Source organism: Tachypleus tridentatus, chromosome 3, assembly GCF_004210375.1.
Source record: "Tachypleus tridentatus isolate NWPU-2018 chromosome 3, ASM421037v1, whole genome shotgun sequence".
Classification (NCBI taxonomy): Eukaryota; Metazoa; Arthropoda; class Merostomata; order Xiphosura; family Limulidae; genus Tachypleus; species Tachypleus tridentatus.
In genome coordinates this window covers 71,654,567-71,668,782 of record NC_134827.1, presented here as the reverse complement: position 1 = coordinate 71,668,782, position 14,216 = coordinate 71,654,567, and the positions used below count along the sequence as shown (strand labels likewise).

The following is a 14,216-nucleotide window of genomic DNA, read 5'->3' as shown; positions in this document are numbered from 1 at the left end:
TACATTTTACTTTGAGTAAAATCATCATCAATTTGTCATCAAGCAAACTCATGTAATTCTAGATAAGTTTCAAGAACACCTTGCCTTTCAGAAAGTCTGTTTCTGTGGTTAATTAATTTCAACCAAGTGTTGGAGTAGAATAAAAAGCTGATAGAAGTAGATGTAGCAGTAAGACAAAATCAAAATTCACATATCTAAACTGATGTCAGCTATTAACTTCAGATGCAGGTACTTCTAGATTTTACAATAGTATTCATGGTTTTCTATGATATAAGAGGATTTCTCAGGCTTAGTTTCCTTGGATGATCCACCAGTGTTGCAGGTAAGGCCCTAGAGCATAAGAGGTGGCCTGCATGTATGCAATAGATACAGGAGGGTTACACATATCTGTTTAAAATTAATAAAGCCTGAATTGGGACTCTGGTCACTAACTTAGATTGGTGAAATATCATGCACCCATATGTGTATATATACATAGTGGCTATTTCAATTAATGATGGACATAGGATATGATGTTTGAAGAAATGACAAATCATTTATCAATAGTGAAATGGGTGAGAGATGTAACTTGTGATTAGAAAAAATCTAAGTCATATAATAGGTGTGAAGATATATGCATTACACTTTGTATAATAAATTACTCCCTCCCCCCTTTCATTGAATCACAGACCCTTGGTGTATTCTGCAAAGAATCTATTAAATCATTGGCTTTCACAATAAAATTTGTACAAGATATTTTATGTTTGTTTGTACTAGTGCTGATGGCCCTTGTGTAGCTTTGCATGAAATTCAGAGCTATACAAGGGCTATCAGCACTAGCCATCCATAATTTAATAGTGCAAAACTAGAGGGAAAGCAGCTAGTCACCACCACCCACTTCCAACTCTTAGGTTACTCTTTCACCAACAAAGAGCAAGATTGCCTGGTACATTATAGTGCCTCCACAGCTGAAAGGGCAAGCATGTTTGTTGTGACTGGGATTCGAACCTGTGACCCTCAGTTTGAGTCAAGTTCCATGACAGGCCATTTTGTGTTACTCATGTAATTACAGTAGTTAACTGTAATTGGAAGAGCTACAGCAGAAGGTCAGCTGAAAGTATACTACTAAATATGTGACAGCTATGGTCAAAGGGTTAGACTTTAATAAGGTCAACAAATGAAAGAAGTAAAGATAAAGCTTTTTAATCCTTGCTTTCTAAGTAATATTTAAGATTTGTGGCAGATGTTGATCTGAGAACGTTTCTGAAAGGTTTATCATGCTTGTATGTATAAATTTGTGTTACATAAACATGTAAAATTACACCTTCAGGCATCATAGGCTCGTACCAGTCTTCCTAGTATGTGTAACAATGGCAGGCCGAGTAGTAGTTCAATTTAACTGTCGAAACTTTGACTGATGCTATCTGTTACACTGCTATTTAAGTGAGGATGCAGTGGGTTAATGGAGCACACAGGCACTAACTCGAGGCTTTACAGTTAAAGCAAAGAAGTCTGAGACCGAGAATGTAAGAATACTTCTCAGTTACTTACAATATTAATTTTATAGTACAGGGTGTTCGGAAAGTCACTGTGCTGTTTTGTAATCATATTTTATTCAGTCTATTTCGAGCCAGCAACTGATAGTGGTGTTTAGAAACAAAATAAGAAGGATCCAGGCCTGTATTGATGCCTACGGGGGTCACTTTCAACATTGTTTATAATTGTCATTCATATTTACCTATTGAAACATGTCTGTTAATAAATATATGAGTGCACAATGACTTTTCGAACACCCTGTACTTAGATATACTAACTGATGTTTAGGAATAATGGCAATAAAATACTTATAAAGAGTTAAGACAAGAAACAATTGTTTGGCTCATAATTGTGGTGATCATGTTGAAGTTGTGGGCTTAGCTGATACTAAAAGCTACTTTTCTGCAGGAGAGAGCTGACTTTTTCTCATTACTTAAGGTTTTATTCAATTTTTCCTTAGTAAAATCCTTAGTATCCTCATGATCTGCCAAATAGTATGCACAACTACCTGCAAGTAGTTCTGATACTTAATTAGTCAATTCTCTTATGATCTTGTGCAGCATCTAACAACAACAAAAATTGTCCATTGGTTGCAGACAGAGACAGTGAATAACCAGCCTCTTCTTTTGTATCTGTATTCACATTCTTGTTACCAATACTTCATCAAAGTGCTGTCTAGTTTTTTTTAGGAAGTTTTAAGCTTGATAATTATCAATAAACTGCAGTTTTAGCCCATACTGCAGCGTCTTCAAGCTGTCAAAGATTCTTGCTGGTTCCGCTTATTAATGCAACGTCCATAGCTTGCACACCTCAATAAAGACTGATCTGGATAGTGTCAGCTTGTTAAAGTATAAATATACAGCAGAAAGTTTCTCAACATGTTTTTCCTCTTGAATCATTATCGTTATAATCATTTTTTAATACTTCTGTGCCTATAGTTCACTATCACACTTCTCATTATTACATATAATTAACTGAGGCATTTAACATATCCAACGATGCCTCATATGTAATGGAACTTTTTTGTCAGTGTAAACAATTCTGCCTTCAAATAACTCTCTGTGCTTTTATCTAGTTTGATCATACACATTTGCCATCTGCTGACTGCACTTTTACTGTATCATAAGTACAGTATCATAGTTGGAATGGGGCAGGTACAAAATACATGCACTACAAACTATTGACTGATATACAACTTTACAAACCAAATAATAAATCTTCAAAAGTATTTGAGAGACAACCTTAGGTGATAACTAAACCACGTACGGAGTTATAATTTATAACTACTAAAAGTCAGGAGAGCAATTTAAAAAAAAATCACAAAGCAACAAATTTCTCGGTTTTACTAACTGGCTGACAATGTTGAATGCTTCTAACTGTGTAACAAACACAATACTTATAAGTGAACCAAATGAAACATTAGCAGAGGGTTTACGAACTAGTCCTAACATTTTTTATAAAACATGAAATGAATTAACTAATTTATGAACTATTGTGTATGCACACAACCACAACTTACACTACATCACTATATAATGTCTCCCAGCAGATGTACAGCACATATCCATGCTCACAATATGTACACACAACAAATGTGATGAGAATATACATCACATACACGCTGTTTTTTCTGCATACCATAATATTGTAGTGCACCCCACACTGTTGATATACATACAGTATATTAACATAAATGAATGAATAGTACATTGTGCCATGTCACATTGTATGAAAAATCCACGAATGAATGGAAAAAATATATTAAAAAATTGAAAGCAGAGGAATGGGTGCACATGAAGTGAAGATACAAGGTAGGAATAGTCATGGCGTAATAAAACTCTGTAGAACATCATAAGTGTGTGTTTTCAACATTCGATCAGTGCCTACTTCGTTTTTTTGTGCTTAGGATATTATACAAGTTATGGGTATATGCAAAAGTGAGTATACGATTCCTTTACTTCTTTTGTATAGACAGTAACGAATCTATGAGGTTGATATACAGGAATATCTTAGGAGATTTTATCTTTGTATTTTAATCTATCTCTATAGTTAATGTGCAAAATACTGTTGCCTTCTCATGCAAATACGAAAGGAGAGACAAGTTACAAAGAAAAACAAAAAACATTAAAGTTATGGGTCCATACGAGTATCTAATTATTCTAGTATCGTATAAACAAACTTTACAGTCTTTGTATTGCCTCTGATCATTGTATGATAAGCATAACTCGGTTTGATAAGTTTAGTCCACCTGGTTTATTGTATACAGGATAAAAATAATAAATAAAATAGGCATGGACAGAAAGAATGCTTGATACGCTCCTTTGTAAGAATGTATCTCAAGATGGCTGGTATGGGTTTTAAAACTTTCATTAAAATAAAGTAGAGAACCATGTATCGACCTTCTTAAGTCATCTTCAGATTAATAGAGTTAGTTTGCAAATGACCGTTGCCGGGCAAGTTGTTCTCTACTTAATCTCTACAAGCATCGGTACTTGTTTCATGTGTGATGTATTTTTTATTGGGTTTTTCTAGTATAGTAAGATGATTACAAGTCAACTAAATACACGTGATTACAGTTTGGGACAGATAAAAAGCTCTTGTCACCTACTTTGTCTTTTTTTTAATTTCGCGCGAAGCTACACGAGGGCTATCTGTGCTAGCCATCCCTAATTTTGCAGTGTAAGGCTAGAGGGAAGGCAGCTAGTCATCACCACCTACCGCCAACTCTTCGGCTACTCTTTTACTAACGAATAGTGGGACTGATCGTAACGTTATAACGCCCCCACGGCTGAAAGGGCAAGCATGTTTGGTGTGACGGGGATTCGAACCCGCGACCCTCGGATTACGAGTCGAGTGCCTTAACCACTTGGCCATGCCAGGCCTCTTACAAGAGAGAAAGCTATTAAAGAAGATATTTGCTTAATAATTTCAACTTTATTACAGAATTTTCTAAAAAAAATGGCAGTAAACAAAAGGTAAATATTTTGGTTACAAATATTCAACTAAAGAGTGTCTCTAACTTCTAAGCGTAATGGTGGACACGTTGGTTATACAGCTTCTTCTAGAGACTCACTAGCAGTAGCTTTTAAAACATTCAGTGAACGCGTTGATCAATAGTTTAGAGGAACAGCTTTCTGCTTTTCCTTACATTCTTTCCAAAGTAACTTTTGTAATGTGCCCTGCATGGCCATGTGGTTAAGGCATTCCACTCGTAATCTGAGGACCAAACATGCTCACCCTTCCAGTTGTGGAGACATTATAATGTGAAGGTCATTCTCACTATTCATTGGTTAAAGAGTAACCTAAGAGTTGGGGGGGGGTGATAACTAGCTGCCTTCCTTCTAGTCTTATACTGCTAAATTAGAGACGGCTAGCACAGATAGCCCTCTTGTACTCTTGCTCGAAATTCGAAAACAAAAAACAAAGGGCCTTTTGGTACGTGTAGGCTATCTTATCCACTAAATTGAAATAGGCTCTAAGAAAAACAATTTCAAATCCAGCTCGCTCTTATCATTGAAATATTTATCGAGCTTTAAATTATATTATATTCACTGCATTAACCACATCTCACCGTCACACCAAACATGCTCGCCATTTCAGTTGTGTGAGCGTTATAATGTGACGCTCAATCTCACTATTCATTAAGATTTACCCAAGAGTTTGCGGTGGGTGGTGTTACACTGCAAGATTAGAGACGGCTAGCGCAGATAGCCCTTGTGTAGCTTTGCGCGAAATTCAAAACAAACAAACAAACTTCACCACATCCAAAGGCAATCTGTTCTTGAAGATAAACACCGTGTTATAAAAATAAGCTGTCTTAGTTGAAAATGACTTCCTCCTTGCAAAAATTAATATTTGTGTACCCTAGTCTTACCATTAAATATCTTTCAAAAATGATTCATCAACACTTTAACTTCTCTAAACAACTTTAAGCAACTCAATCAAATCTCTTCTAACTAAACCAAATTTATAAATCTTAATCTATTTTTGTACGATAATAAATCCATCCCAAATACCATCTTAGTAGCCCTCCTAGATAAGATAACTGAGCGAGTTTTTCATTTTTTTTTCAGAAAATTACTTCTCTGATGCTATACTTTGCTTTATAAATTTCTTTTTGGTGTAGGTGTAGTACTGTTTCATAAGGTAAGATGCATAGCTACTAATGTTGTGTTGATGATAAAGTTGTCTCTTAGAAATATCTTATTGTTATTAACGCTGATTCATTTGTTCTTTTTAATTGGGTAAAAAATTGATCAGTTAGCTGATCATTATTTCGTCTATTTACTTTGTAAATTATTTCATGTTGCACCAAAATTATTCTTATAGTACTTTTCGATCATAATTTATTGGCTTCTTGATTTGATTATGTTGTTGAACTTCTCTGCTAAATTTTACAACTTGATAAGATAGTTGGAAAATTATAAGGAAGTCATGCATTAATAGATGGCATAACATCATTGATAACACTATGTAACAAAATTTTTAATTTTTCTTGTTCCTGGACAGAAAATGTTATTTCCCAATTGCTTATGCCTGAAGTAAACGAAAAAGACCTATTTTTCTCTTCAAACTTTGCTTTTGTGACGTGGGTAGTGAAATTTTCAAATTTACCTATTTTCCAGAACATTCCAGGTTGATTCACTACCGAGTAACTGATAGAGAATTTTCTAGAACTTACGAGAATTTTCTAGAACTTTCCATAGTAATATATATACAGAAACTCACCACACACCACTTCAGTTTAGTTCCAGCTGCCTAAGTGAACACACAGACCTATCTGATTTTATCAGAGATGGTATCAAGAAGTTGCAAGCATTCTCCAGATGCATTCTTTATGTATGTGGCCAAATTATTAAAATACGAGGATACAAGTACTCTGTGACAGCATCTGCTAAAATGTGTGAAGATTACAAGGCATACTTCGGCATGTCTGTCAGGGATTAAGACGTCTACCCTGGGCATCTCGTTTTACTTGCGAGCACTGCAAAAAACTCTAAAAGGTAAGACGGAGTATTATACAAATTTTAGATCTTTTAAAATTTAAATATCTTTTAATTTATTTATTTGTTTAAATTTCCAATAGTATAGAAAAAATATCATATATATTTTGAATGAACCTCTTACACATTAGTTGTGGATGAAATAAATTTATTCTTCATAATAACAATTTTATCTTGCTCTTTTGCAGGATGGTACAGAGGGGAAAAGAGAGCCATGAAGTTCGCTATTCCAAGAATTTGGCGTGAACCCACTGACCACTCAAGCAATTGCTACTTCTGCATGGTGGACCTTTCCAAACGCCGGGCTGTCAAGAATGCATCTGCTATCATGTATCCGGACCTTCCATCATCCATCGCCTCAATGCCACACTGCCCTGAGCTCCCTGAATCCAATCCGCCAGAGAGAAAGCAGCCATCCTCAGAAGAGGTGGTAGACGTTGAAGTTATGAAAAAGTTTAAATAACAAAAGAGCTAAAAAGATGAAGAGTTGGTTTCTTGTCAATTGAATGAATCATTGAATGCATTTATTTTTGGACATCTGTTTAGGTATATCAAATATTGAGTTACTTTGCTCAAACAAGTTGATTTTTACGTTAGTGTTGTGCAGTCAGAGTTATTTATAAACATAACTTAAAAGTTACCACAATGCTTAAGTATATAAAATAGTGAAAGGAGAAATAAACTATTTTATTATCGTCAAGCAAATTAGCCTTAACCTTGTTTTCAACAAATTATCTAATAGACCCTATCTAATGAAAAAATGTCATTACAACAATAGGATAAAGTGCCTGTAAGCTATTTTTGCTGTATTTTGAACATAATAGAACAAGAGGACATGTATTTACGATTTTAAAAAGACAGGCCAGAGCTAGGAACCAGTTAAGATAGGTTTATTTTTCTAATGATTGTATTATGGAATGAGTTGCGTTGTTCAGTTATGGGATTCGACACTTTAGATAAAAAGGGGAATTGTTAATTTAAGAAAAAATAAAAATAAAGTGTGGATGAGCCAAATGGCCTGTTTTTGTCCGTATGTTATGTTAATAACTGGATATAATTAAATTATCTCATAAAACGAAATCTGTATTCTTTAAAAAGTTTTTATGAGATACAACTATTAAAGCACAGTTAAAGACCGTCATATTTTTTGACGAATATTAATTTTTTGCCTTCCTGTAATCGATATTGCTACACGATAAACAAACAATATCTAGTTCAAAAGTGTCTTTTATTATTATTATTTTGCCCACAAAACTCCTTGTTTGTATATTGCTATATACAGTATTTATGTGAATATCTTAATACACGAGGTGGCAAAATTTCACAAACGGCGGCGATTGTCCTTTTTTTGTGTTGTTGCGGTATAAGAGTCACTGTCATTTGGTCTATGGAAGTTGGTAAGCTATTTTACGCAATAAATTCACGTTTGATATTATACTTTAATAGATAATGATATGAATATTTTAAGAAATAACTAATGAAATAAGAAATACGTTAACTCTACATGTAGAAAGAGAACTACCTACTTCTTTTTATAGTTTCATGTATCTTCGTGCTTGAGCTCGAAGTTAAGCCTAAAGTAACGAGTAATTTTATTTAGCCAACGTGATTGTTAAGATACGCTTATTTTTCAGTTGTTGGAGTTACAGTCTGCACAAGTTACATTTATGTATTACGTAGCACACTGAAAATTTTCCATTATGTAATATTTGCTGCTCACATGTTATGTAAATTTCATAGTCAAGCTTAACAAATAATAAAACGTTTTGGAACAACATAGGACCAATTAGTCAATATCGAATGACACACACTCAAAATAAATTGAGTTAGAAAGTACAAAAGTGGCTTAAAGTTAACCCTTATCATTCATATATTTCTAATGCTTCTTTTCACTAATTTAAATTTACTGTCTCTGCAACATCCAAAGCCAACCCATACCAAAAAACAACTATCCTGTTAGAAAAATAATACTGTTAGCTGAAGATGATTTGGACCCTCAGAATTTACGTATGTGTCCCATAATCCTACTGTTCTCACTGTTAAAAAGAAAAAAGAGATGATGTATCAACACCAACAAAGTGCTTTACAGTCTTAAACACCTCAATTAAATCCACTCCAACTTTTTTTTTTCCAAGATTAAACATTTTCATTATTTCTGTAGGTACAATTTGAAATTTCCGGATAGCTTTAGAAACTGATTAGCTCTTACACCAAGATTTATTTCTAACATTAAGGTTTTTTCCCATCCAAATTATAATTGAAATTATGATAACCCACATGCATTATCTTGTACTTAATAAAATTAAAACCTGTCTGCAATTTATTTGCCCAACTTAATAAATGATCTAAATCCTTTTATGAATTAGCAGCATTCTCTTCATAGCTAGCAACTTCTAAGACCTTAATATCATCTGCAAGTTTAAGTAATTTATTGCCTGTTCCTTCAGTTATTTCATCAATGTAAATCAAAAAAGAGCAAACATCCTGAAACTGAGTCCAGAGGTACTGCACTTGTGACATTAATAAGTTTGACTGAACTGCAATTGTAACAACCCTCTGCTTTCTCCCATCTACCCATTATTCTATCCAATGTGCAAACATATCCCCAATACCTATAAAGACTTTTTTTCTTCTTTTTTTTTTTTTTATACAGTGGCATGTTGTCAGTTGCTTTCTGAAAATCCAGATTACCTTAAGCAGTAACCTTTTGAAAAATATGTAAGGAGACTTTTCTTTGGTGAAACCATGTTGACTATCTGATAAAATTCTAAACTTTATTAAATGACTTTGAAAAGCATCTTTTCATAACAGATAATTAATTTCACATCCCTTCCAAATTTGTTTTTTGAAATTTGTGACTAAACTGTTTTTCCCTAATATAGCAATGATGACATGCACCCAGATGTTCCCCAGTTTTCACCCTCTTGATCATTTTTATATTTGAAGTTAACAATAAATCTAAAATAGCATTATTTCTGACATGTTCCTTGATTAATTGGTGAAGAAAATCCATCCTTAACAGTATCTAAAAATCTTTCATCTTTATGGTTTGATTATAGCATTTCTTGAACTGTATGCCTGAAATTAAACTCACTCATAATTATGACTTAATTAACAGATGAAATTGTAATTTCACTATAAAGTTTCTCATTAATTTCATCAGTATTGTTTGGTGGTTTCCAAAAAAATTCTCACTAAAGAAAAAAAGCTGTCTACTTATTTAAGTAAGTCAAGATACCTTAATGAGTTTTGAATTTATTATATTAATGGAAAATAAAAAAGTATTCAAGAGTATGGAAGAAAGAAAATTGCAATAAATAGCAAAAAAAACTGCTCAAGATAGGGAAAGAATAGTTGGAAGAACACAGGTGATACCTGATAATGTTACAAGACAAACTCAAGATATGGAAGTGGTAGCTAGAAAGAAAACACCAGAAATAGCTTATAATGTTGCAAGAGAAGCTTAAGATAGGGAAAAGATAGCTGGAAGAAAAGAACAAAAAACAGTTGGTGAAACTTTTATCACATAAGAATAATAAAAGAATCAGTTGCAGAAATTGCTGCTAGAATAAAGATCTAGAATTTTTAAAACAGATTATGATCTTAATCATCATTTAAAATCAGAGTCTGCATATAATGTTGGAAAAAGAATATGATTTTTGCAGGCCAAAAGAGTATTCCATTCAAAAGTCAGAACTGTTGTAATAAGGATGAAGTTAAATTGCAGCCTTTGAGAAAATCACTACCACCTGATAATGTATTCCTTCAAGGAAATACTGAATAATACAAAAGAAATCTTGACCTATAGATAGATATTGGTATCTATGTATGCTTAAATTATAAGAATATTCATGTTTGTCTGTTTTTCTGTCAATTTTCTAACTATTATTGCTAAACTAACCTCAACCAAACTTTTGGAGAGGATAGTTTGAAATGAAGGAAATGTCATTGTGAGCTTAGGGTTTTTGTGTTATTTATCATAACATATATCCTACATCTGTTTCAGTTCATAACTCAGAGGACAGATACTGCAGCTTTTGTATTCAAAATTAACTAAATTTTTAATGTAACTGTGGTGTGCACTTGGACCTACCCAAATTATTGTTTTGAAACCAAAGATCTGAATAAAGGTGTAAACTTTCAAGTCAAAACATGGTCTATGATCTTGTCAAATATTCACTAAAAGTGGTAATATTTGATGCAAATTTTAAACTGTAAAATAAATCCATGGTGGCTTCTAAACAGTTAAAGTAATTTTAATCTCATCTGTTCATCATTGAGATTTAGTAGCTGTTTAACTCCAGTTCATGCTATAATAACATCAAATGCTAAATTGTTTTTAGAAATGACAGTTTTCTGACTGGACTTGAGACCTACATCCAGATTGCATTGCTCATGGAACTTAATATAACTTGAAGAACTGTCAGAATTTATAAAAATCCAGAAAGAAAATAAGTTTTATTGGCTAATTTATCAAATATAGTTAATGTCAGAACATCAGTCTTATGTGAAAAAAAATGTATGAAGTTGTGCACATCCTCCCAGGTATTGTATATGTTTAAGATGACCATACATTCTCATTTTGTTAGATTGTGTCCCATTGTTCTGAAAAAATTTCTCATGATGTACAAAGTGTCCTAGTTTTATGATAAAGACATCAAACTGTCAGTCATTAAATCATTAATGTATAGGTGCCTACTTTACATGTTCTTTGTAGTAACTGTTTTACTACTGCTGACATTAAGTGTTAGCTGTGTCTGGAAAAGTTCCCATGTCTGTGCAGATGTGAATGTTGTGATGTGTAGTTGGCATCATAAAAATTCACTTTGCACAATCATGCACTACATTTTATGACTACTTAATGAAACATTTAACTTGTATGTTTTATTCATTCTTCACAAAATGTTTAGAAAGTTTCTAAGCAATGCTAAAACCTAAAATAAGTATATTTGAAAATATTATGGATTCTTAAATAAATCCAGATATGAAATGGCCTGTTCTAAGATGACATGCATAAAGTGAATAATTAAAAGTTTCTCGGATGTATAATTTGACTGTTTTTTGCTCTTTTATGTTGTGTCTGACTTAGTACCTGAAATTATTTCTGAAGCAATACTAATATTAATATATTTGGAAATATTGTGGAAAAGTTCAATAAATTTTATGTAAATTAAGGTTAAATTATATCAAATTTGTAATGATCATATTGAAATCATGGGTAAAGGTTGGGCTTTTCCAGTTTGTGACTTGAAAATCTTGTCACTCTATCTGTCTTGTTTCAGGAAATGGTTTGTACACTCATTTGTTACTTTCTGCAACACTGTTGCACATATAAAGTAATCCTAACTGATCTGTTGCCTCTTTATAACATCTGTATACTGTGATTTAACTTATCTCCAGTTCTACTGATTGTGTGGGTTAAACATAATTTCATCATATTGTTTGCTTTTAAGAGATGCTGTGTCCTGAATGATGCATGAAGTAGTGATGAGCGACTAGAAACAAGAAGATAAATTTGTACCTGCAACTTTGAGAGTAAAAAAATTGAATTAAGTAATATATGGGTTAATTGTTTGGAGAAAGGTAAACTACCATAATTTTCATTTTGGTGTGAGATAGCCACATAGGGTTCCTTGTTCCTCAAACATTAAGGTGGATTTTATTTTTGCATTTTATGTTAGTTAAAAAGAAGCTAGCAATGGGAGAAAGATTTAGAGAAAAATTAGTCTCAATAAATAAACTTCTTTGATTTTGATAGTTTTGTTTATAAATTATAGATTGACTAATATAGGATTATGTTTTCTACTCCAGGTTCTCAAGTTAGTGACTCAGAGCAAATGGCACCAGTAAGTATAGTATTTTTCCAATTACAAGTTGCTATTAAATTTCATCTTAAGTGTACAAGAGACTAAATTGGTGACTAACATTTTCTGTATGGAATAATTTTGTGTTGCTGGAGTTTTTTCTATTTGTTTTCACATTAGCATTTCTTGTTTTGTAAGAGGAGAACTAGCAAATACTTTTATAGGCAAATATATTCAAGTGTGTAAAGCAGGTTATTACCAAGTAATGGTCAAGGCAAAGGATATTCCAAAATGTCTTATTGTATTTGATATACAGATATTTTGTTTTAAACATTTACCATTTGTCCAGTTTTCTGTTTTAGAAGAAGCATAATGTTTTCCATTCATCATCATGCTAATAGCTAAAACAGTGATGAAATTAATATAGTGGAGAGTAGAAATTTGCAAATCATTTTCATGCACTTTTCAACCTTGTCGTAACTATCACTATGCTACATTATATCAGTGCCATACAAAACAGGAAAGAGACAATAACAAACATTCTTGGTATACAAACCAAGATTCATACCAGAATCTCCTATTGTGAACTAAATAACAGTGTCTAAAATAGCATTAAACACAATTTTGAGGTATAACCAACCAATCAGTCAGGCTCAACATTACCAGGGTCAAGCCAGACTCTCATAATAGAGTAAAATTGCTTTTCCCTCCAGGTGCCAATGGGAAGTTTTTAGGAATAGGGAGTTATATATCAAACATATCCACAAGTTGAAAACGATGTTTAATAAATGAAATGTGGTTTATTTAAAATTATTTTCATTACATAGTTAAAATAATTAGGAAACTAATTAAAATAAGTTGATTATTTTCATGAATCATGACTTATTATGCTGAACAAAATTAAATTGATTAAAATCATACTGACAATATATCAAATACGTGCATAGTTGGAATAACCAAAAACTGTAATTATGAAATGCACTGATTTTGATTAGCTATTATTTTATGTTACATTAATCAATGAATCAACTGTCACAAGTAAATAAGTTAATTATCAAGCTTTAGTAATAATTTGGCAGTAGTTGAGGCTGGCACCTTATAAGAAAATAGAGTTGGTAATTTAGGCCGGCACCTTACAAAAGTTTAACAGGGCAGTAGCTTAGGCTGGGATCTTAGTAAAGGTTAACACAACAATAGTCAAGTCAGATACCTTAGAAGAATTTCAAATAGGGCAGTAGTTGAGTCAAACATCTCAAGAATTTAAGAGGACAGCAGTAAAGTCAGAAACTGTGTAAAAGTTAACAGGGGGATGTTCTTGCATGTAGAGGGAAACTATTTTGTAGCTGTGGGGTACATTCGCATTTTGTATTCAGTTGGTATAAGTGCTTATTTGGATATTTCTGAACTATGAAGCAAAAGGGTTAATGACAACTCAAGTGAGCCATACTATCAATAGTGAAGTGAAAATTATTTCTTACTGTTTGATATCTAGTAATCACTTCACTATTATTCTTAAATCTCTAGAGTTTTTGGGATGTAGAATGATGACTAGTTATAGTTATTTTGTGCAGAGAATGTTTATTAAATGACAGCAACTTGCAACTTTTGAGGCTCTCTGTTCTACAGACTAACTGGTTAACAGTACAACTATAGCCTTCTCCTTGAGGATATGGAGTGATATACTTCTTGTTTCTTTGTGTATCTAGTTTTGTACATTTTAACATTTCTGTCAGAAACTTTTGCCTACCTTCAGAGGACAATAATGCCATAAAATGTTTGAAAAGTAATAACATAAACTAAATGTGATCAACAAATGATAATCTTTGAAATGAGAACACTGTCTTTTCATGATAGCCTGTGCAAAATATACTACCGTAAACAACATGAAGTGTAT

General features: G+C 32.7%; 1 protein-coding gene across 8 annotated transcripts in view; it reads left to right on the top strand.

Annotated features, from left to right (window-relative positions):
* The first annotated feature begins 7,795 nt into the window (after positions 1-7,795).
* LOC143247138 (uncharacterized) overlaps positions 7,796-14,216 on the top strand; it is a 65,879-nt gene continuing 59,458 nt past the window's right edge. For all 8 annotated transcript variants that reach the window (XR_013026393.1, XR_013026392.1, XR_013026391.1 and 5 more), the window contains exons 1-2: positions 7,796-7,915; positions 12,330-12,364. Coding sequence is in view for 4 of the 8 variants with exons in the window: in XM_076494737.1 (XP_076350852.1) it covers positions 7,906-7,915; positions 12,330-12,364 (45 nt within the window). In the remaining 4 variants the exon portion in view is untranslated. The remainder of the gene's footprint in view (positions 7,916-12,329; positions 12,365-14,216) is intronic.